Source organism: Puntigrus tetrazona, chromosome 10, assembly GCF_018831695.1.
Source record: "Puntigrus tetrazona isolate hp1 chromosome 10, ASM1883169v1, whole genome shotgun sequence".
NCBI classification, from domain to species: Eukaryota; Metazoa; Chordata; class Actinopteri; order Cypriniformes; family Cyprinidae; genus Puntigrus; species Puntigrus tetrazona.
This window is the reverse complement of record NC_056708.1, coordinates 16,232,665-16,252,078: the sequence shown is the minus strand read 5'-3', so window position 1 is coordinate 16,252,078 and position 19,414 is coordinate 16,232,665. Positions and strand designations below refer to the sequence as shown.

At 36.5% G+C, this 19,414-nt stretch overlaps 3 protein-coding genes, 1 long non-coding RNA gene and 1 pseudogene across 5 annotated transcripts; 3 read left to right on the top strand and 2 right to left on the bottom strand.

Annotated features, from left to right (window-relative positions):
• Positions 1 to 315: 315 nt before the first annotated feature.
• On the bottom strand, positions 316 to 2,445 carry LOC122352560 (caspase-7-like). The gene is made up of 4 exons (XM_043250002.1): positions 2,134 to 2,445; positions 1,505 to 1,668; positions 1,151 to 1,283; positions 316 to 1,062 (listed from the first exon to the last, which is right to left on the bottom strand). The coding sequence occupies exons 1-4, from the start codon at positions 2,351 to 2,353 to the stop codon at positions 749 to 751; spliced, it is 831 nt and encodes a 276-aa protein (XP_043105937.1). The 5' UTR covers positions 2,354 to 2,445; the 3' UTR covers positions 316 to 748.
• Positions 2,330 to 5,426, top strand: LOC122352562. The gene is made up of 3 exons (XR_006251885.1): positions 2,330 to 2,447; positions 3,415 to 3,492; positions 5,301 to 5,426. It is a non-coding gene; the product is annotated as an uncharacterized LOC122352562 (long non-coding RNA).
• On the bottom strand, positions 4,989 to 6,787 carry LOC122352561 (annotated as a pseudogene).
• Positions 6,788 to 8,045: 1,258 nt separating this feature from the next.
• On the top strand, positions 8,046 to 11,903 carry dusp11 (dual specificity phosphatase 11 (RNA/RNP complex 1-interacting)). 2 transcript variants are annotated; one of them, XM_043250245.1, is made up of 10 exons: positions 8,046 to 8,145; positions 8,453 to 8,511; positions 8,596 to 8,671; positions 8,743 to 8,874; positions 9,052 to 9,175; positions 9,871 to 9,931; positions 10,043 to 10,089; positions 10,174 to 10,249; positions 10,841 to 11,011; positions 11,125 to 11,903. In XM_043250245.1, the coding sequence occupies exons 2-10, from the start codon at positions 8,477 to 8,479 to the stop codon at positions 11,411 to 11,413; spliced, it is 1,011 nt and encodes a 336-aa protein (XP_043106180.1). In that variant the 5' UTR covers positions 8,046 to 8,145; positions 8,453 to 8,476; the 3' UTR covers positions 11,414 to 11,903. The 2 variants fall into 2 exon arrangements, with proteins under 2 accessions (XP_043106180.1, XP_043106181.1); XM_043250246.1 differs by having other exon boundaries at positions 8,055 to 8,145; positions 8,448 to 8,511.
• Positions 11,904 to 13,009: 1,106 nt separating this feature from the next.
• stambpa (STAM binding protein a) lies at positions 13,010 to 19,333 on the top strand. The gene is made up of 10 exons (XM_043250244.1): positions 13,010 to 13,175; positions 13,584 to 13,798; positions 14,504 to 14,579; positions 14,671 to 14,766; positions 14,847 to 15,210; positions 15,302 to 15,426; positions 16,504 to 16,641; positions 16,744 to 16,856; positions 16,934 to 17,033; positions 17,868 to 19,333. Exons 2-10 carry the CDS (start codon positions 13,596 to 13,598, stop codon positions 17,922 to 17,924), a joined length of 1,272 nt encoding a protein of 423 aa, XP_043106179.1. The 5' UTR covers positions 13,010 to 13,175; positions 13,584 to 13,595; the 3' UTR covers positions 17,925 to 19,333.
• Positions 19,334 to 19,414: the final 81 nt, after the last annotated feature.

Sequence of the window (19,414 nt, the reverse complement as noted above, 5' to 3'; positions counted from 1 at the left end):
GTCAGTAATGCTTATATTCTTAAATTGTAAATTATTTAAATGGTTCTTGATTACTTTAAGTATATACACGCGTCAAAAGTGTTGGGCTTGTCATTTATCATTTATATATTTAAAAAAAAAATCAGTCTTTACATTTGATCAACTCCTTGCTAAAATAAAAGTATATGTTTCTATTATAAATAAAAATATTAATTTGGGTTTTCGATTAATCAAAAATAATAAATTATTTTTACATTTTTATTTTATCAAGCAGCACTACTCTTATAAGCACTGATAATAATTAAAAAAATGTTTATTGAGCACAAAATCAGTATTAAAATGATTATAATATTTTATGGAAAAAGATCATATGATCAAAACAGCTATTTAAATAAAAATGATATGTAATGTTGTTTATTTTAATATTTATTTTATTTAATAAATGTAGCATTAGTCAGCCTTGCTCAGCATGAGACATATACAGTATATATTTGGAAAATATTTACATTTATACATTTATTTTTTCAAATATATATACATTTATAATACATTATATACATAATGAGGTAGCAATAGCAAAAACACATGACGCACTAAAAATGCACATCATTTCACGTTATGCAAATTTCTCAACCGCTCACTTCCTGCTGGACATGAAACTTTACGTGACATGACGTCACTTGATTCATTATCAGTCTGCTGTGAGATACTTTGAGAGATGCTACAGAAGAGTTAAGATGAATCACATAATCTTGCAGTCAGTGTCTGCTCAGCTGATGGAGCTCTTCCGTGATCGTTTGGGTTCATCGATAAGCTGCGTTGCTGCGAAGGTCAAACGCAAATCTCCTTCTGCTGCCGTCTTTCTGAACGGGAAAACCTCTCTGGTAAATCGAGTCACAAAGCAAGGCATCTGCTTCTTGCCGCCCAACGTTTTCCCTCTGGACTCAAAGTTGTAGGCCACCTGGTAGTTTATTCGAGTCAGAAGTCTTGTGATCTCCAGATCTGGACCTCCTTCATCTTCTAGAAATTTACAAAAGGTTTGAATCAGCTCCGAGCCCAGAGGATGCATGAATGCACCGTAACCTATAAAACAAGCGAGCGTGAGTGAAGAACTGAAGAGTTTGTAACTTCACAAGCTATGCAAATGATGTGGAGAGTTAATAAATCACACCTGGAGATGTGGCGTACATGACTGCTGTGTCGACAGGAATGGAAAACAGCCCAGATATGCCGTCCTCTTCCTCTGAGGATGAAGAGTCTGTCTCCACCTTCACACCTTCATCCAGCTCACTCCCTCGACAAGCCTGGAGAGCAGAGAGATATGATAATCATAAACATGCAGTGAACATTTAACATCCATGCATGACTTGGTGAATGCAACATTTTTAGATTTCAAATGCTCGAGGAGTACTAAAGAGTCAAAGGATTTCTAGAGTAGAATGTATTATCAACAAAACCGCCAATATTCGCTGAAGTACAGGATCTTATGCCAGAATAGGAGTAAAACGGTTTCCACAAAATGTACCTGGACCAGAAAGAGCTTGCTCTTGTCTGCCATTGAAGGTCCTCCAAAGCAGCTGTAGATCTCGACCAGTTTCACAGCACGTCCGTCAGCGCCGAACACAACACCCTCCTCACCGTGACTGGATATGACTCCCAAAAAACACTCTTTCACTGTCTTCTTGCTCTCTGAGGATGGAGGAGATGGAATTCATAAGAAATAGTCATAATAGTGTAATTAAATATATGGACAGATTCTGAATGCGTGTCTAATAAGCTGTCGTTGTTGATCTTACTCATTCATGCCACGTATTATGTGTTCAGATTTGAGTCTGTGTGACTTTTAGTCATCGGCTAGTAGTTTTATTGCTTATATGATTCACTAATTAATTTCTGATGATTGCAAAATTCACCAAACCCAACACGAATCTTCATTTCTTTGCGGATTAAAATCAAGTTGTTTTTCATCAAGTTGAAAGAGTTTGTGCCAGAGATAAATCAGCTTAATCTGTGCTTGCTGATAAATACGAACAGTTATTAACAAGCATGGGACTTTGCCACCAATAAATGACCTTATGTAATGTGTTTTTAAGAAATTGAAGAGGAGGGGGTTGCAGATGTGAAATATAAAATTATTAGATTAAATATCATTACCTGCTTTAAATGCTTCATAGATCTCATCTGCTCCGATGTCCATTCTGATGTCCACAGAGAAGCCGAGCTTGCTGAGGATTTTGTGAAGTCTTCGAGTGTCTCTCTTCACACCGTTCCTGTTCTTCAGACCCGCACCTGGATAGAAGTTCTCCACGGACACTATCAAAGCCCTGTTCTTCATTCTCTTGTTTTCTGTCAAAGAAAGTTTACAAGACGTCATCTTCACCTCTCTTCTGTCAGACACTGAGGTCCAATGCAGTCATAGAATGAGAAGAGCCTGCTTTATGAGAGTCTGTCTGAGAGTCATATAATTGGTGAGTACAGCATTTATGGCTTTTTTCAGTGTGTCACGACATAAATGGAATTTCCTCCCAGCATTTCCTGTGTTATCAGTCTTACCTACGCAACACCGGTAATTCCTTGTCAGAAGAAAGTCAGCAGCTTCAACTTTAGCTAACAAAATGCATATTAAAAAAAACACAGTACAAACACATATTATATAAAGAAAAACATTTATTTTAGATGTGATTATGCAACAGCACTAATATATATATATATATATATATATATATATATATATATATATATATATATATATACACACACACACACACACACACACACACACACTAAGTGATTTAGTCACATAGTAGAAGTTTCTGCTTGCTTACAAAAACTTATGGTGAGATCGCACACCTTTATTTGTCCCAAGAAAGGGTGGATATGCACACAGTAGACAGATGATTTACAACATTGTGTGAGCAGCAAATTGCCTCTGCAACCGTATTCTTGGCTGTATGACATCACAGACCCAGGCCCCTCCCACGATAGTTGATTGACACTGCTGCTTTACCTTAGTCCCGCCCTGAGTGAGCCGTAGACAGCTGCACTTGAAGTTTTACACAAAAAATGTCTCCTAACCTTTGAGCTATTTCATTGTTGGATGTAATAATAATCATAGCAGTTGTCATTTACTCCCAACATGTGCGTCGCTGAAGATGAAGCGAATTAAGTTTGTTATTAAATCAAATATCGATCTACCTAAATGCATTTATGTTTGCACAAATCATCTAGCCTCACTTACAAAGGGAGTATAAGGTTCTTTTATTAATCTTTTCAAACTGCCTTCCCTTATAATGTGCTAGTTAGAAAGCTTCACGACTAAAGCTGAGCTCATTATCATTTAAAGAGACATGCAATAAATCGGGTTGCTCTGTGCGGTTTTTGACAGGCTAAAAACTGTGTTTTTTTACACTACCATTCATTTTTACCATGTTATAGACTTTTCATTGAGGCCCTAAAGAATCATATCAACAATTAGAAAATGGGCATCCAATGACCTCTTTAATAATTTTTCAGGTAGGTGTTGTTTTATTTATTTATTTTTAGATATAAATACGCTCTAAAATGACCATGATTTTAATAGATTTTTTTTAAAATGCTACAGTAAAAATCTGTTAAATGGTCAACGGTAAATTCCTGTAAAATTTACAGGAAAAAAACGTAAATTGACTTTCCCAGAATTCCCTGCATTGCATTTCAAATTTAGTTTGTATTTGATGTTTTTTCTCTAAAATCACTATATTTCTTTTTAGTTTTTCTTATCAGTTATTTTTATTAGGGTTGTATAGTACATCTTATGTTGTTAAATTAATGTTTATTGCATATTTCAGTTAATTTAATGTTTGTGTGAATGACATTGTGCACCTTCTATACACGTTGCTATTTAAAAGCTTCTTGTGATGGGCTTTGGTTGATCATATGACTTTCTCATCACCACCTGCACTGGTGGTTGTCAGTGCGTTTCAAAGGTACAAAACAGATTTCAGTACTTTAATATGTTGGTGTTTTAATGTTATATCAGTTAATAAAATTATGGTATTTAACTGTAAATTTAAGTTAAAACCTTTAAAACCTAAAACGTTGTTACCAATATTTTTTACGGTTAAATTCCAGCAACCAAAGCTGCCAGTTTTTTACTGTAAATTTTATGAATTGTTTTCACAGTGTAATAATAATAATAAAAATAAATATTTAATTCATAGACTAATTAAAAGCTTTTTTCACCACTTAAATGAAGTTTGATATCTGCTGTACTTTGTGGGCCTTTAGATGTATAGCATTAGCTGCTTATCATTTATGAATGTAAAACCGTAAGCAGACTACATGTGGATCGCCTGCTGTTATTCTTGATAAAGTACTCCTGGTACAGTGTGTTCCGATCCTTCACGAAAAGTAAAAAGATGCATGTGTCTCAGGTTAAGATGCTCATAGATAATTATTACAACATCGTTCTGATAGTTCCTGTATGGTTTACTTCATATCAGTCTGTCTTATTCACATACCAGACATTCATTTAATGTTTCTTATTTTTTCTTTTATTCATTTTATATCTAATTTTCACTCTTATTTTCAACAGTTCAGGTTACTGTAAAGTTTTCACCAACTTTATTTGTCACTATGGGCAGCCAAAAAACACTTTTTAATTATTGTAAATCTAAAAAGTGCAAATTATGACTTAAAACTATTTTAAGCCGTGTGGTAACATACCGAACAACTCACTAAGCACACATAATAGACATCATTCTACACACAGTTAAACGAAACCTGGCATTAGTGTTTGTGACCAACAGGCTGTGTTGAAATCCTGCATGTCTGGATTGGCTGTCAACTCACATCATATGAGAAAAGTATACGTGTAATAAACACTCACACCTTGAAGTACAGTAAATATATCAAGGACAAAGTTTGAACATTACGCAATCATGAGTCACAGAAACCTGGGCTTGACTTGTTTTTTCAAATTCAATCAGGATCAGAATTATGATATCCACATGTGTTTCCCAGAAACGGTGTTTTATTAATATTCTGTTGCAACAGAGCACAATTTGAATTTAGTAAACATTGAGTTCAATAATTCATTTAATATCACATACGATACAGGTAAACAGCACTTTCAAGATTTATATACACATGTATTTTTTCATATTTAATTTTTTTTCACCAATGCTATTTCAAATGCAACAGAAAATTGTGAAAAGATGTAAAACAAGTTCCTTGCACGTTTCCCAATACTTCACTTCCTATTGCCATCGCTATTTCGTGATGCTATGTTATCTCATCAAATAAGATAATGTCTAACATAGTGTCTCCACATAATCTTCCAGTCAGTGTCTGCTCAGCTGATGGAGCTCTTCCGTGATCGTTTGGGTTCATCGATAAGCTGCGTTGCTGCGAAGGTCAAGCGCAAATCTCCTTCTGCTGCCATCTTTCTGAACGGGAAAACCTCTCTGGTAAATCGAGTCACAAAGCAAGGCATCTGCTTCTTGCCGCCCAACGTCTTCCCTCTGGACTCAAAGTTGTAGGCCACCTGGTAGTTTATTCGAGTCAGAAGTCTTGTGATCTCCAGATCTGGACCTCTGATCTTCTAGAAATTTACAAAAGGTTTGAATCAGCTCCGAGCCCAGAGGATGCATGAATGCACCGTAACCTATAAAACAAACGAGCGTGAGTGAAGAACTGAAGAGTTTGTAACTTCACAAGCTATGCAAATGATGTGGAGAGTTAATAAATCACACCTGGAGATGTGGCGTACATGACTGCTGTGTCGACAGGAATGGAAAACAGCCCAGATATGCCGTCCTCTTCCTCTGAGGATGAAGAGTCTGTCTCCACCTTCACACCTTCATCCAGCTCACTCCCTCGACAAGCCTGGAGAGCAGAGAGATATGATAATCATAAACATGCAGTGAACATTTAACATCCAAGCATGACTTGGTGAATGCAACATTTTTAGATTTCAAATGCTCGAGGAGTACTAAAGAGTCAAAGGATTTCTAGAGTAGAATGTATTATCAACAAAACCAATATTCGCTGAAGTACAGGTTTGTCTGTGATACAGTTTCCACAAAATGTACCTGGACCAGAAAGAGCTTGCTCTTGTCTGCCATTGAAGGTCCTCCAAAGCAGCTGTAGATCTCGACCAGTTTCACAGCACGTCCGTCAGCGCCGAACACAACACCCTCCTCACCGTGACTCGATATGACTCCCAAAAAACACTCTTTCACTGTCTTCTTGCTCTCTGAGGATGAAATGCAAGTTAGCAAGTTTTCTGAATAAATTGTGCAAGTTACTCTGATTGTTACAATACAAGAACGTAGGCTACCGTGATTATCATAGTCAGGACTAATTCATATTGACACAATATTTTCTGTGCAAACTCACTCATAGAGTTATAATCGCATTTAATCTGTGCTTGCTAATAATTTACTGTTAAACACGAATTTAGACAAAAAAAGAAGCAGATTTTGTTTTTATTTATTAGAGGAAACATCAGTATGTCATGATGGGCTCATTTTAATTGAATTGTGGATATTGCATAAGATAGGTAAGTTCACTAAGGAGTCTGCCTGCATATATATACTCTAGTCCAGCCCTTATTTGCATGTACTCACTTCCCTTTAATGGAGAATGTCGGTTCTAGACTATACCTTTTTGTCACAAACTCTGTGAAGTCTCCCTTGGGTTCTCAAATAACTGCCAACATAATAAACCTTTCAGGTGTTTTTAAGGTATTTACTCTACAGGGTAGTGAATTATTATTATTATTATTATTAGCTCCAGCCGCTGTGTCTGACAACTACTCCCAGTCTCATTTTTCGCTGAGAACATTAATTTGTTTGAAATTTTTTTAAACTATTATATTCAGTCTAACTGAAAGCGTGATCTGGAGTTGAACAGACGGGACATGTGACGTTCGGTGGCATGCATAGTTTAACCCTAGAAGAATTTTCCCTTTGATAATTTTACACTGCATTCCCCTCGTCTCAGACTTCCTCAACAGCCTACCTTATGTGAACTGAACAATTATTATAAGTTAACATGCAAAAATAAGCATTGGCCAACAGATATTATAAATAGAGTGTAGCCCATTATTTATAATATCTTTGGTTGATTTGAAACCAACCAAAGTCAAAAAACTCAATTATAGGCAAACATTCACAAGGTCATATGTGGAATTATGCATGGCTCCAGAGAAACATTCCTTTTAATTACATAAATTGCAGCTTTCCCCCTTTGTGCCATCCTTCCTTGGTCTGTTTACCTTATAGAAAAACCCAAGTGTTCTTGGTCCTTCTGCAACAAATAGCATTCAAGTTCTAGTTTACTCATTATGCTTTTTTATGTATATTTGTGACCCTGGACCACAAAACTATTGCTTTGTAGCTATAGCCAAAAATACACTGTATGGGTCACAAATATTTAGTTTCTGCCAAAAATCATTAAGTAAATTTTCTACCATGAATATATCAGAACTTCATGTTTGATTAGTAATAAGCAGTGCTAAGAACTTCATTTGGACAACTTTAAATGCAATTTTCTCAATATTTTACTGTTTTGTGCACCCACAGATTCCAGACTTTCAAATTGTTGTATCTCGGCCAAACATTGCCCTATCATAACAAACCGCACATCAGTGGAAAACCTTGACTGGTTTTGTGGTCCAGGGTCACATATCCACAAATGCACTCGATTGAAAGTGTCCGAGGAACAAGGTGAGGGTATCATTCCACCAAAATGACTGAAACACTTAATTTTTTTTGTGTGTGTATTAAAAACAACAACAATAACTTGTTTCCAACCCTACGTTAGCTATATTTGTGTCCACACTGTATATTATTTATTCATTTTTTTTTGTTTTTTTGTTTTTGGACTCATTCGAGCCATTATCAAAACTTTATAGTTAACGTGTTATATTTATCGCATTTTTATGCCAGGAGCTAAATATAACTTTATTGAAGTCGGCAAAAGTGTAGTAGTAGCCAAATTAGCCAGGAAAACTGTGGCCTTGGCAACGCTGAACGGCTCTGACGTAAAAACAATCTATGGGCCGGATTGCAGTTTCACCGCCCGGCCTCAGCGCGGCAGCAGAGCGCGCGGCAGATCAATTACGTCAGAGGAGTTGGGCACGCGACCGTGTCGGTAACGTGGAAGTGGGAGAGTCTTGCAGAGGTAGCGGTTTACAGTAAAATTTGTCATTCTTTATTGTATTAAATTATAGAATCTGTCACTAACGCGATACGTGACTCCAACACGCTTAAAGAAAGCGTCTAAGCGTAAACCCGTGAAACGGAGGTTGTTTTGGCAAGAGCTGAAAGTGAAACCACTGTGTGATTCTGATGTTTGTCGCGTTAACTCTCAAATCTGACGCGTAATCAAAGTAGTTCGTGAACAGGTCGCGTTGTGGTGTTTGTACGAGCTCTGCTTCCGGTGGTGTATGGGATGTAATCGGATATATCTGTGTTTTGTGAAAGTGTAGGGCCAGAGCAGCTGCTGTGAAGACATGCCTGCAAAAAAGAAAAATGGCGTTCCTGACAGGTTAGGTTTTTACTTGTTTTGACTCGTCTCGTCAACTGAAATGAATCACTGAGGATCGTTTGCTGAAGTTGTTTGTCTCATTAGATGGACGGACTATACGGCGGTGGGCAGACGAATCCCTGGGACTCGCTTCATTGCCTTTAAAGTTCCCTTAAAACAGGTTTGAAGACACTCCTCCTGTTTGAAATGTGCGTGAGAACCTAGGTTTATTTCCACTGCTTTCTGCATTAGTCTTTCAGGTACCATTCAACGCAATCAGAACCCTTCGGACCGTTTGATCTTGTGCGCATGATGGAGAAGGAAGGACAAGAACTGGGTCTCATCATTGATCTGACCTTCACAACTCGCTACTACAATGTAGAGGTAGGAACTGTTACAGCCGAAATAAATAGCTTGCCGTATTTGCTCTTGTAAATGTGTAAACATCTCCTCCCTGCTGGAGGATCCAGCTTGACGAGATTAGAGCTGATGAGTTATTATCAGGGTGGAGGGAAGTTCTTGCACTGATTGTCTCTAAATGTGTGATCGTGTTTGTGTCAGGATTTACCAAAAACTTTGTACCACCTGAAGATCTTCACAGCAGGGCATGAAGTGCCAAGCAATGCCACCATTCTCAGCTTCAAGAAGGCCGTCAGACATTTTCTGCGTGACAATGAAAACAATGGTAAATTATAGCTAATTACATTTAATGTAAAATTGGAAATGGTTTTTAAAATAAAAAGACTATTATGCTTTGCACAACTGCATTTATTTATTAAAAATACAGTACAAAAATGTGAAAAATTATTACAATTTAAAATAGCTATTTTCTATTTGAGTGTTTTAAAATAATTTATTCCTATGATGGTAAAGCTGAGTTTTCAGCACCCATTACTCAATTCTTGAGGGTCACATGATCTGTCAGAAATCATTTTAACATGCTGATTTAATGCTAAAAAAATATTATTAATTTTGAAAACAGTTGAGCTGCTTTATTTCTTTTTAAGGATTTCAAAATAACAGTATTTATTAATTAACATGATAAATTAAGTTATGTATTAATTTAACATGATAAATGTCAGTTTTGATTCATTTAATCCGTCCCTGCTGAATAAAAAAATATATATATATATATTTATTTATTTTTAATTTTTTTGTTTAACAGCAGGACATGTTCCTGGTTGTATATTCAACAATTCATCAGTGCATGTTATTAAACAGACAAATAATGCTCATCAAAATGCAAAAACTTTTTTTTTCTTTTAACGACCCATCCTGACTTGTAATACCTCATGCCGCTGAGAAATATGTGATGTTACGTCAGTAAATTAGGTTGCAACATTTACGCTGTTTAATAACCTTTAAAACCTTTTTCCACAGATAAGCTGATTGGTGTTCATTGCACGCATGGTTTAAATCGCACTGGCTATTTAATATGTCGGTGAGTAAAATGACCTTCTTTTTGCTCTTTTTCCAAATTCGTGATCCCATAACTTTGTCTTTAGATGAGCTAGTGCATCCAGCAGCCGTCACTGTTAATATTGTGTCATAGATACCTAATTGATGTTGATGAGATGAATCCACAAAAAGCGATTAAATGTAAGTATCCTCACTTAAACTTACTAAACGTATTTGCATGTTTTTAGATATTTTTATTTGAATGCTCTGCTCTGATTTTTCAAGTGTTCAATGAATCAAGGGGACACTCTATTGAGAGGCAGAATTATCTTGATGACCTGATCAAAGGGCCCAAGAGAAGGTGAGCTCTTCTACGTGACATTAGAAGCCCTATGAAGCAATTTAATAAATGTCCAATCAACATGTTTAAAACTGCTGTACTGTCTTAATACATGCCTTCTGCCATCTGATTGATAGTTGAAACTTTTTAGCAATTAAAAGGTCTTTTTATTGCATTTTTAGAAATGTTCAGGTCACGGTACACAGGTTTTCTCTTTGCTGAATTTAAAAAAAAACATTTATAGTATTTGTAATATCCAAGATAAACATGTGCTGGCTGATTATTTATTTTTTTAAGAAATCATTTTAAAAAAAATTCGTAAGCATAAATCATCAAATCTTTAGTCACCATGAAATCAAAACAATCTTAGTTTTTTTTTTTTCATTGTGCATTCCAGTTAACCTCAATCAAACTGCAGTTGGGTCATTTTGACTAGGTAAAAATAACACAAAAACTAACTTAGCACAACAAAACACAATAAAAACATAACACAGTAAAAATTAAAATTTGTGAAAAATAAATTTGAATCTGTTTTTTTTTTTTTTTAAATAAACAATTTTAATTTTATATATTTATAACACACACACCGTGTTTGCAATTTTTATTGTGCAGTAATAAGAGCATGGAGGAACCGGACCAAGTGCCCGCCAAGGGACTTGCAAGCGAGCCGCAAGTTGAAGCTCCTCCTCATTATCATCGTCGATGGGAACAGCGTAACTACGATCTTCCTTTTAACGAACAAAGACCTTACCAATGGCACGTGGAATCCCGCAATCAGTTTCCGTAAGCACAAATCATCAAATCTTTAGTCACCATGAAATCAAAACAATCTTTCCCGGGGTTTTTTTTACCGGATTACAGCTGTTTCTTTACTCACTCTCACCATTTCTCCTCAGACCGTTTCACCAGAACAACAGCATGACTTGGTCTGTGCCACCTGAGCAGCAGTTCTTCCGTCCGCCCTTGATTCCTCATCCACCGCAGGGCATGGGACCCCATTTTCCCCACCGGAGCACCAGAGGATTCTACTTTGGAAATTATCCACCTCCCCTTCCCTCTAATGAGTTTGGTGAGCCACACCACAATCCACGTGCGCCTCCAGGGGGATCCGGGAGACCTCCGGGGCCTCATCGAAAACCTCGACATAGACACAGAAACGGTCCGAAAGACAGGACTCATCACTGAAATGAAGAGACTTCACATGTTTAACCTAAACTGCTGGACTGGGCCTGAACACAAGCTACTAGTCCGATGGTTGAATTGTTCTCTCTGTCGAGGAACTGTACTTTTTCTTCAGTGGAGTAAATTAATTACTAAAGAGGTTGACTGTTTTATTAGACTCTGCTAACTAATAATATTACTGCAAGGTTTTGTCGTAGTTCTGTTAGAAAGTCATTTTTCCAGCGGATATAATTCACACACATAACCCATAACTGCTGGTGATCTATTTTTGCGTTTTAAATGAATGCAAGTGCAATTACAGTTTTTTTTAATCCTACTACATTTTACGCATTTTGTATTTTATTTTATTTTTTTGTTGTTGTTTTATCACTTAAAGTGTTCTGGGTGATGTATGATCTGTTATTTACTTAGATTTCCGTGATCCTGGGTTAATCCTGGGTTGATGCCGGGTTGAGTTCAACCTAATAAAAGGGTTTGTCTGCGCAAGCGCTTATAATGGTGCAAACTTTTTCTTGTTTCAGAAAACTTGATATCTGGTCAGCGCAACTGTGAAAGGGCAAAATTTAAATATACAAATCAAGAATCGCATGGTTTCATGGAATATTACAAAAAGTTATTTTAACAATTATTTGGCGAAATTTACAACATTATAATTAAGTACGACGACAGACACACACAGACAGTGAAAATAAATCTGCAATCGCAAGGAGAGTAAAACCAAAGAATATATTTCTGTTGTACAGCAAAATATGTAAACACTGTCGAAGCAATTTCCACCATCAGGGCAAGATCCAGTCGAAAGATTCTACAAATCTTCATCCAAAAACAATCTCCAACATATTCAGTTGTCAGACACGGCTAGAGCTTCAAATGGCGGTGGCTTTTATAGTCAGATGACACCGGGGGGAAAAAAAGCTTTTTAGCTGCAAACAGGATGGATTTGGTGAACCATGTGTACAATGAAATACACCCGCTGTACTTTTAAAGTTGTGTCGTCTATTTTTCTCCCGGAGTTCATGGACATCTTGTTTAGACAAAGGGCATCATGCGTTTAATTAAAAATTTCATATAATCCGACGTCATAAAACTTAAAGCTTCTGATGGCCATTCCTGAACCTCACCTGGACTCTGTAGAAAATGAAACACTAAAAGTGTTTAATCTTATGTTACTATCACTATTTGATACTGTTCAGTGCTCTGACAGTCTGTATTGTTAAAAAACACTATATAAAGTGATTGATATTTTGTCAGCACAACTGTAAAAGAGCAAATTTCACTATATAAAATAATAACTGCTGTTTTTATGGAATATTACAAAAAGGCATTTTAACTATTATTTGACAATAAAATTACAATATAATACTCAAGTACAATGACATGAAATATTTTGGTTAGAACTTGTAAAACACTGCCGTTCTGTGTAAAAAAAATATAAATAAAAGCAACAGCATTAATACACTGTTGAAAGTGTAAATAAATTCGAGTTTCGTCATCCTGAAGGAACATGCAGGCGTCATAGTGACAGAAGCGCGGCGCTCTAAAAATATGTTTAGAAGTGCTTCGTGATTGGTCAGTCTGAGGCGTGAGCTCACCGTCAGCTGACTGCAGTGGGCGGGGTCTTTCAATACGATGCAGGAAGTGATATGTTATTACAGTTAATGTGAACACTACAAGCTTTGTTTTCACAATGTCTAAATACGACGAAATATATGAGATAAAAACACAGAAGCATCTTTGAAAACGTAAAGGGGTGCGGTGAAATCAGGTAAGAAAGTTATCTTAGCTTCACGCGAGACTTATCTTGCTATCATTGTTGCTGGTGCCTGGCCTGTCAATAATGGGTGCCACCAGACTCATTTAAAGCTACAGTTTAAAGTCGAGTATCGTTAAGTCAGCTTATATAAGTAGAGTGCATATTATTATACACATGTATACATATTTAAATTACGTAAAGTATTTTGGCAATGTGGGAAAGTAAATGAATTATAGATCAAAATATCAAACCAAGTGAGGGAAAAGGACACTTATTTGCATTTTACACTAGCACTTGATTTTGACTGTGAATTTCAGACATTTTAAAGTGCCCAAATGCTTTTTGAACCCCCTTTTTAGAGTATCAACTTCATTACTCCACCCAAAGTAGTTTTCTTAACAGTGTGTTACTGATTTGCAGGCAGGAACCATCATGTCTGAGCACAGTGACTCCAGTCTGTCGTCTGAGGAGAGGGTCCGTGCTCTCACCAAGCTGGGCAGCTCTGTAGACGTCAGCGAAGACGTGCCTCCCCGTCGGTACTTCCGCTCAGGGATGGAAATCATCCGAATGGCCAACATCTATGCAGACGAGGGGAATGTCGAGCATGCATTCATTCTTTACAATAAGTACATCACGTAAGCACAGCAAGAGCAAGCCCGTAAGCGCACATCAATCTCAAATGGGTGCTTGACTGAAAAAATATGCAGAACCAACTCTTAAATGGAAAGTCGGCAGCTTCAAAAATGTCAACATTTATTTAATAAAACTTAGTATGTGACATTTCGAGAAAAAGCAGCCTCTTTATTACTATTATTACCAATCAAAAATTTAATTTTGATATATTTATGATAGGAAATGTACAAAATATCTTAATGTAACATGATGTTTACTTAATATCCTAGTGATTTTTGGCATAAAAGAAAAATTATTTTGACCCGTATAATGTATTGTTGGCTACTGCTCCAAATATGTCCATATTAAAAACACATATATGGACTACATAACCACTCATAAGTAGCAGCTTATTATAAATATATATATACATAAAATTAATTACTTTAAATATAAAAACTATTTTTGTTACCTTCAATTTATTAAGTTATTAAGTTTCTATGCATGATTTGTGTGATGTTGATATATACTAGAAATATTTTTTAATATGCTAGAAATAAACATTTATTATACATAAAAATTAATATATTTAAAATAATATTAATAAAAAAAAAAATTACTATTACAAATTAAACGCATATAAATAGTAAATATGTATAAAATATTATTATTAAAGGATAATATTTGTAAAATAATAAATAACGTTCCTGCGTTTTACTTCCTTTAAGGTTGTTTATTGAAAAACTTCCTAAACACCGTGAATATAAAACAGCCAACATTCCTGAGAAGAAAGAAACTATGAGGGTGAGATGTGATTTTTAACATCCCTTCATCATGCATCCAAGTGTGATAGAATAGCTCAAGCTAATGAATATCCCTTATTTTTCCGTGCTAGAAATTAAAGGAAATTGCTTTCCCGAAAGCTGAGGAACTGAAAAAGCTGCTTCTCAAGCAGTACGAAAAAGAGCATGCCGAATATCTCGTCCGAAAGGTGGGTTACAGGTTTTTCTTAAATGATACTAAACTAATTCAAGTAATGGTGTTTATTGACGGGTCTGTGACTCCTGGCAGCGAGTGGAGGATGAAGCCCAGGCTCGAGAAGTGGCCAAGCAGCGGGAGCAGGAGGCCGAGAAGCAGAGGCAGGCTGAGCAGCAGCAGCGTCAGCGCGAGCAAGAGCAGTTCAGCGCCTTCGAGGAGATGATCCGCAGGCAGGAGCTGGAGAAGGAGCGCCAGCGCATCGTGCAGGAGTTCAGCGTCCCGCCGTCACCCATCTCCCCCCGAGATCTCCTGGTGCCCGACGTTCAAGGACCTCCACAGGCCTCGTTTCCACCGCCCACGAGCCCCGGAGGAACCCCGAACCACGTCTCTCAAACCTCACCCCTCCCAGCGTTTGACCGCTCTCTGAAGCCTAGCGTCCCCGTCAGTGCAGGACACAGTGAGGCCTCTCAGTCTGCGCTTCCTTGTTCGTTGCTGACCCGAATTACAGTTGTTCGGTAATTGAGTCAGGATTGTGTGTGTTTTCTTAGGCGCGCTGGTCAACGGCCTACGGCAGCTCTTTGTGCCGGCCGAGCTGTGCCAAAGGTTTTTGAAGCTCGCGGATGCCAACACAGCAAGGGCCGTGGAGACCTGTGGGATTCTCTGTGGCAAGCTGGTACGTCCAAGACATAGACTGACTGACAAAATACGTTTTTTTCATTTTAGCTATCCATTTCGGTCAAATAGTCTATAATTCAGTCAAAATCTAAAGAAAAGAAATTTTTTAACAGAAACAAAAAAATTTACAATAAAGTTAAGATTTAATTTGTTATGAAAATAAAGAATTCTATTTGTATTTAGCATGAAAAAATAAAGTATTTTTATTACGAGTATTTATTAATAACAATGAGCAGATTTTACCTTAAAATTCTTACGTAATGCCTTTGGACTATTTATTTATTAATATGGATATAGAAAAAAACCATGATACTTTAATACTTTAATGTGCAAAATATTGTCATAATGCATTAATCGTTTACTGTTATTAATACATTTTTATATTACATACATTTATTAATAATACATCTTTAAGCGCGTTGTTATTGTAATATCAATATAAAATTCTTCAATTGTATTTATGCGTCATAATTATACTACCTTTAACTTATTAGTTAATTTAAATAAGTTGATGATAAAATAATTAAAGAAAATTAAAAATAAACGAAAAACTGTCATTTTAAGAACCATTTTTCCAATTCAAATTTTTTTAAGAGATATTTCTGTAATACAGTGCTAAATTTCTAGCAATGTAATACAATCCTTTAGAATTATTCTGAATTACGTTGATTTGCTGTTCAGCTATTTTCAATTATTATTGGAGCTCAAATATCAAAAAAGCACCTTAATATTATTATCAAGATTGAAAGAAAATTTGCTAATTTTATGTTTTTTTTTTAAATAAACTCAGGATTCTGTGATGAATAGAAAGTTCAAAAGACAAGCATTTGTTTGAATTAAAATCTAAAGGTCTTAACTGTAATATTTTGATCGAATTAATGCATTTCTTAAAAAAAATACTCATGTCTTTCAAATAAAATGACAAAGAAACAGAAAACTACATTTGAGTGGAAGTGTATATAAATCTTTCTTACTGTCTCAAATATTATTGGTGCGAACTGCAACCTTAGTGACATTTGTGAGGAAATCTGTATTATGATGAGCATATAACAAAAAAGCCTGCTTGTGTTTGTAGATGAAGAACGCCTTCACAGTGACACACGTGATCGTACCCAAGCAGTGCGGAGGACCAGACTACTGTGACACAGAGAACGAAGAGGAACTGTTCCTAATCCAGGACCAGAACGATCTCATTACACTGGGCTGGATTCATGTATGAGGCTTTCTGCATAGTCACATGACTTCTTTTTACAGCATCAACTGTAAATATGTGTCTTGACAATAATCAACCTCTTTTTTTTTTTGTTTATACAAGACCCACCCGACCCAGACAGCCTTTTTATCCAGTGTGGACCTGCACACACACTGCTCTTATCAAATCATGCTTCCAGAGTCTATAGCCATCGTGTGCTCGCCTAAATTTAATGAGTATGTTTTTACTTGGTTTAAATGATAGCATTAGCGCGTATAACGGAAACATAACAGTCTGATGATTTATGCTCCAGGACTGGCTACTTTCGGCTGACAGACTACGGGATGGATGAGATCTCGTCCTGCAAACAAAGAGGATTTCACCCGCATCCAAGAGAGCCGCCCCTCTTCTCTGTGAGTGAGCCCTGATAAGTGAACCCTGAATATTAAACCTCAGTGCTTAAATAGGTCATCCAAGAAATACTTAGTTTCTTTCCTGTAACAGATTTGGATAAATGTCGCGTTATATCTTTGCTCACCATTTGATCCTCTGCGGTGAATGGGTGCCGTCAGAACGAGCTGATAAAAGCCTCACGATGATCCACAAGTAACCCGCACCACTCCGGTTCAGCAATTAACATCTACTGAAGCAAAAACTTTCTTAGTAAACAAAGCCATCATTAGGGTTTTTAAAATATAAATCAAAGTTTCTCACCAAAATAGCGGCCTATGTTAATCCAGAATAACACTTACTCTAGTGGAAAAAGCCCATCTCCTGTTGTCCTCTCAAATCGAAATGTTTAGACCTGTTATGGGCTGATTTTAAACTATGCTTGATCTGCACATATTTGTCTCTTGATTCAGATGAAACGACTTTTTCACTGGAGAAAGCAGCGTCATGGAGCCAGAAGCTAATGGTTTTTATGTTAATTTGTTTCGTGAAACATGCAGTTTTCCATGTCACTTAGATTAGATTAACAAGACTTAGATTAGAGCAATTGATGGACTGGAGTGATATGGATTAGTTGTGGATTATTGTGATGTCTTTATCAGCTGTTTGGAGTCTTCATTCTGATGGCTCCCATTCACTTTCATCATTTTCATTTTGATGGCCTGTCGGCGAGCACGTTTTCAGCAAATTTTCATTTTTGGGTGAAATATTCCACAGACCCTGTTTGATTGATCTACGTCGTCATTCCTCTTAATGCGCTCTATAATGAAGGTTCTGCATCTGTGTTTTGTGCCCAGGCTAGTCAGCACGTCACCATCACAGACGGGAGTGTGACCGTGATGGATTTGCGGTGATTTCGTCGCTTCTGCTTCAAAATACGTGCCTTTGCTCTTAACCTCACAGCGACTTGCCAAGAAGCTCCTAATGGGCCGAGAAGGTCCGGTGCTGAGCATTGCTACAAAAGACAGTGGGCCTCTATTATCACACCATAGCAGTCTGTATTTATTAGTTTAATTCTGTTATATCCACATGTGACCAATAAGAGCTTAAAGTTGAGGTGTGTAGTTTCCAGCCACTAAGCAGCATTAAACGGATTTGCAAAAATAAGTCGTGACCTCAAGAGAGCGTACTGGAAAAAAAGAAATGCATGGCTTCTGTTTAGCTTCCATTTGTCTAAAACTAGTTCATTCTGTTCGATGTTGAAGAAATTACACTCTTCACCCGTAAATATTTCAGTGTTCCCTGCAAAAGATTATTTTCCAGACATCAACACGTTTATTTGAGAAACAAAATGTTCGAAATCAAACGAGTTCATGCTTAAAACTAACAAAATATATAGAAATACGAGATTATTTTTCATACCTGATTGACATTTTTTTCTTGCTTTAAGCATAAAAAGCACTTGATTGTGGTACATTTTTTATCTTAAATCATTTTAATTCTCAAGCAAATATGTCTTGAGTTAAAAACATTTAGATATTTGTGATGGGAAAACTAGTCAAAAACGCTAAGAAAATAATTTTTTTGCAGTGCTGTCTTTGCCATTCCATATTTTGGCCTTTTAAAAGATTGAAGGCTTCATGATATGGTTCATGTGCAGGATCACATAAGCCATCCACTTAATAGCGTACTGCTTGTTACGTTATATTTGAATATGCAGTTGTTGTTGTTTTTTTTTTTAGCTCTGCCTCTGGTCATACTGGGAATGTTTCTTTAAGTTAATTAAAATATCCATGTACGCCATTGCGAGCAGTTTCAGACAGACCGGCCTCTGTATTCAACATAACAGCAAAAAAACTGATTTTTTACATCTGGCTATGATTTTGTTAATCTCTTACAAAAATAGCTTCTTTAATGTGTATCAGACTGTTATCATTAAGGCAGATGATTATAGGGAGCAAAGGCATATTCATTTTAAAGCTCTCTTCAGCCTAACCGATCGCTGTTGCTCTCCATGACATCAAAAGTGTTGTTAGTCTTGATTCATATACTTTTCATTTTTGAGGACTCCGAAGCTTTGCATTACACTTAAATGCAAATGTATCTCCACATATCTTAAATATTATCTGCTAAGGCAAGGCACTACAGGGAAAACCATTGTTATGCTCAATTTCGGGCTAGTTTGTTTCCACAGCATGTTTAACATCTTAAATTATGGTGATGTCTGTTGGTGTCTTGTCTTAACTTATATTAAAAGCTTTGAAACCTATCATTCCTTTTATTGCACTTATGGTCTGAAATAAACTGTTTATTGCTTACCGTGTTCACCGAAGTAATGTGCTGTTTAAACGTTCATTAAAATTCATGCGTAGTAACCAATACGGGGAAACAAACAAAACAAACT

What these genes read in the sequence shown, in the direction of transcription:
- LOC122352560 (XM_043250002.1), bottom strand. Translation starts at nt 2,353, where the DNA reads ATGACGTCTTGTAAACTTTCTTTGACAGAAAACAAGAGAATGAAGAAC. An exon ending in CTATGAAGCATTTAAAGCAG is followed by an intron (nt 1,669 to 2,133) that starts GTAATGATATTT and finishes CTCCATCCTCAG; the next exon opens with AGAGCAAGAAGACAGTGAAA. An exon ending in GCAAGCTCTTTCTGGTCCAG is followed by an intron (nt 1,284 to 1,504) that starts GTACATTTTGTG and finishes TCTGCTCTCCAG; the next exon opens with GCTTGTCGAGGGAGTGAGCT.
- dusp11 (XM_043250245.1), top strand. Translation starts at nt 8,477, where the DNA reads ATGCCTGCAAAAAAGAAAAATGGCGTTCCTGACAG. An exon ending in CTCGCTACTACAATGTAGAG is followed by an intron (nt 8,875 to 9,051) that starts GTAGGAACTGTT and finishes TGTTTGTGTCAG; the next exon opens with GATTTACCAAAAACTTTGTA. An exon ending in TCCACAAAAAGCGATTAAAT is followed by an intron (nt 10,090 to 10,173) that starts GTAAGTATCCTC and finishes TGATTTTTCAAG; the next exon opens with TGTTCAATGAATCAAGGGGA.
- stambpa (XM_043250244.1), top strand. Translation starts at nt 13,596, where the DNA reads ATGTCTGAGCACAGTGACTCCAGTCTGTCGTCTGAGGAGAGGGTCCGT. An exon ending in AGAAGAAAGAAACTATGAGG is followed by an intron (nt 14,580 to 14,670) that starts GTGAGATGTGAT and finishes TTTCCGTGCTAG; the next exon opens with AAATTAAAGGAAATTGCTTT. An exon ending in CCGAATATCTCGTCCGAAAG is followed by an intron (nt 14,767 to 14,846) that starts GTGGGTTACAGG and finishes GACTCCTGGCAG; the next exon opens with CGAGTGGAGGATGAAGCCCA.